General features: G+C 52.7%; 1 protein-coding gene across 1 annotated transcript; it reads left to right on the top strand.

Moving 5' to 3' along the window:
* Positions 1-257: 257 nt before the first annotated feature.
* On the top strand, positions 258-1,907 carry LOC131205523 (clavesin-2-like). Its single transcript, XM_058197651.1, has 2 exons — positions 258-1,001; positions 1,094-1,907. The coding sequence occupies exons 1-2, from the start codon at positions 258-260 to the stop codon at positions 1,346-1,348; spliced, it is 999 nt and encodes a 332-aa protein (XP_058053634.1). The 3' UTR covers positions 1,349-1,907.
* Positions 1,908-2,742: the final 835 nt, after the last annotated feature.

A 2,742-nucleotide genomic window follows, 5' to 3' on the forward strand; every position in this document is an offset into this window, starting at 1 on the left:
TGAGTTGAATACTACCCCAACGGTAGTAGCGTGGTGCCCTTCGAATTACTCGAAATTGACCATACGGCCATCATCGCCACGGCTGACGCGAGTGCCGAATCTTCAATTATTAAACCATCGATCGCGCTCGGCGCAGCCGCAGTCCATGTTGATCGGTCGTCCCGTGCGGTTGTGCGCTCCAACAGTCCTTCGGTTCCCGATCGTGCGATCTCTCCGCGTGTGTCTGTGCGTTACCCAGTGTGCGGCCAGTGAGGAGGATGCCTAGTGACGAGCTGGCGGTCGGGCTGGCCGCGCCCAGCCTGGACAAGTGTCCCGCGCGGTACGACAACGAAATCGATGAGCTGGACGCGCACTGCCAGCAGCTGGCGCGGGACTTTTTGCGTGAAAATCCCACGATCCGGGAGCAAAGTCTGGTGCAATTACGTGACTGGATCGCGAAGCACCCGCACATCAAGCGGTGCCGGACCGATGCGCGCTTCCTGTTGCGCTTCCTGCGCACCAAGAAGTACTCGTTCATTAACGCCTCCCAGATGCTGGAGCGCTATCTGGCGTGTCGCGTCGTCCATCCGCACTGGTTCAAGGGGCTGGACATCGAGGATCGCGAGATGTGCGATCTGGTCGAGGCGGGCTTCCTGTATCCGCTGCTGGAGAAGGACGCCCGAGGGCGGACCATGATTTTCGGTGACGCGGGCACACTCAATCCGAAGCAATACACCATCGGGCACGGCTGCCGGATGCATATGCTCGTTGGGGAGACACTCTACGACGATGCCTCGGTCCAGTGCGCCGGATTCGTGCTGGTATACGATCTGACCGGCATCTCGATGGGGCTGCTGGGGCTGGTGACGTTGAACGATATCCGCGATCTGGCCACGTACCTCAACAACGCGGTTCCGATGCGCATCCAGGAGCTACACTTCGTCAACACACCCAGCCTGGCGCTGAAGATCGCCAATTACACGCTGGCAGTGATAAATGAAAAGTTGCGCAATCGCATTTCGGTAAGGTGTGCCGCGAGAGCTCGGCTTGGGGGGGGGGGGGGGGTTCGTTGGCCTGTCTAACGGTTTCGCTTTCCGTTCCTCGCTTATGCCAGTGTCACCGAAATTGGGAGGAGCTGCATAAGAAAATCGACAAACGGCTGATCCCGCAGGAGTACGGAGGGCTGATCCCGAAGGCGGCGCACATTGAGGCGTTCAAGCAACGGTGCCGGGTGTACCGCAAACCGATGCTGGCGCTGGACGAGATGGATTACGAGGTTACGCGCGATTCGGACTACTGGCAGAGGTCGTCCCTCGGGGAAATCGAATCGGGAGCGATCGGTAGCTTCCGCAAGCTGCAGCTGGACTGATTTGATTGGCGGAGTGAACAGGATTTCTTCTACCCCAGGTGGTGAATGCGTGTAGTAATCAGTATGGTGTACTCTAGACTGTGATTGTAATTGTTTTAAAACCCGCTTCGCGCCTCATACACTATAATATTCCTAGACGAGTAAGTAAAGGCTCCGGCCGCTGGCCAAGGCGGAGCCTGTGTGCTTTGCTGGCTGCCTCGAAGGTTGAACACTTTTTGCATCATATCAGCGTCGGAGCTAGGGTTGTTGTTGACACTGCTCGTAACGGCGATAATTAGCACCCTTGAAAACAATGGACAAAACAGGAATCAGTTAAAGCGAGACCGCGCGCGCGAGAGAGGCAGAAGAGTTGTATCAAAATCGTAACCATCACGCGGCGCGTTGGCACACTCCCCAAAAACAAACAGACGCTTTGAAGGAGATGTCGCACCCGGCTGCACCTGCGAGTGGACAACATCCGATAATGGGACCACAAGGATGAGCGTGCGCAAAGGTGTGAAGGACCACGTTGACCCGGGGATTTTCTTTACTAACGCAACATTTAATTACTTCGAGGAATTCTGGGTTTGTTGAATTGCTGGCGATGCCTTGTTTAGAGTGGTTTATTGGCCTTGTGAATTGTGTATTTTCAGAAAATAAAATGGATAAATAATAACAACTTTTGAGCATCCTTATTTCATCTCATCAGCGGTCGATGCAGTTTTGCCGGAATGGAACAAAATAACTCAATAGTGAATTGATACCAGGATGATCTCGACTTCTTTCTCTTGCTGTGTAGTGAGTGTAGTAAAATATAAGCCACGCGGTGTGTATAAAACATATTTTCCCAAATTTGAACCGATTCTGCGGACCACGATTAATATTGCGCGCCTAGAGTTATGCTATCCGTTGAGCATGCAATGTTTCAAACGAAGCTGAAAACTTTCAACAGTTCAAAATGATCGTTACAGCAGCATGATTCACAACCAACAGTTTCAGCACCTTCCGAATTAACGCGACATAGAATAGTTCTAAAACTACACATCTCATAACTACACCAAGCAATAATCCGCACGGTAAAATGCGGTGTATAAATTTATCTTTGGCGTACCATAAACAAAAGCGATCCGACCTTGAGCTGCGCATGGTTACTGGGCCCTTGATAGTCCCATCCGGTAACGAGACACCAGCTGCCCCGCCGGGGTACTTTTGATCGATTCCCGGGAAAGCCATAAATTATGAGCAGTTTTCAATCGCATCACCCCAACTAGCGAGAATATTATTTACAATCCCTGCCCATCCCTGCCATCGTACCCTACGTACGCTCGTTAGTCCATCGATCGCGCGGGTGTGTCAGTGTGGCCACTTGGCTTGGGGGTTCCGCTTGACGCCCGTATCCTTGCATTCCCAAATCG

Source organism: Anopheles bellator, chromosome 1, assembly GCF_943735745.2.
Source record: "Anopheles bellator chromosome 1, idAnoBellAS_SP24_06.2, whole genome shotgun sequence".
Taxonomy (NCBI): Eukaryota; Metazoa; Arthropoda; class Insecta; order Diptera; family Culicidae; genus Anopheles; species Anopheles bellator.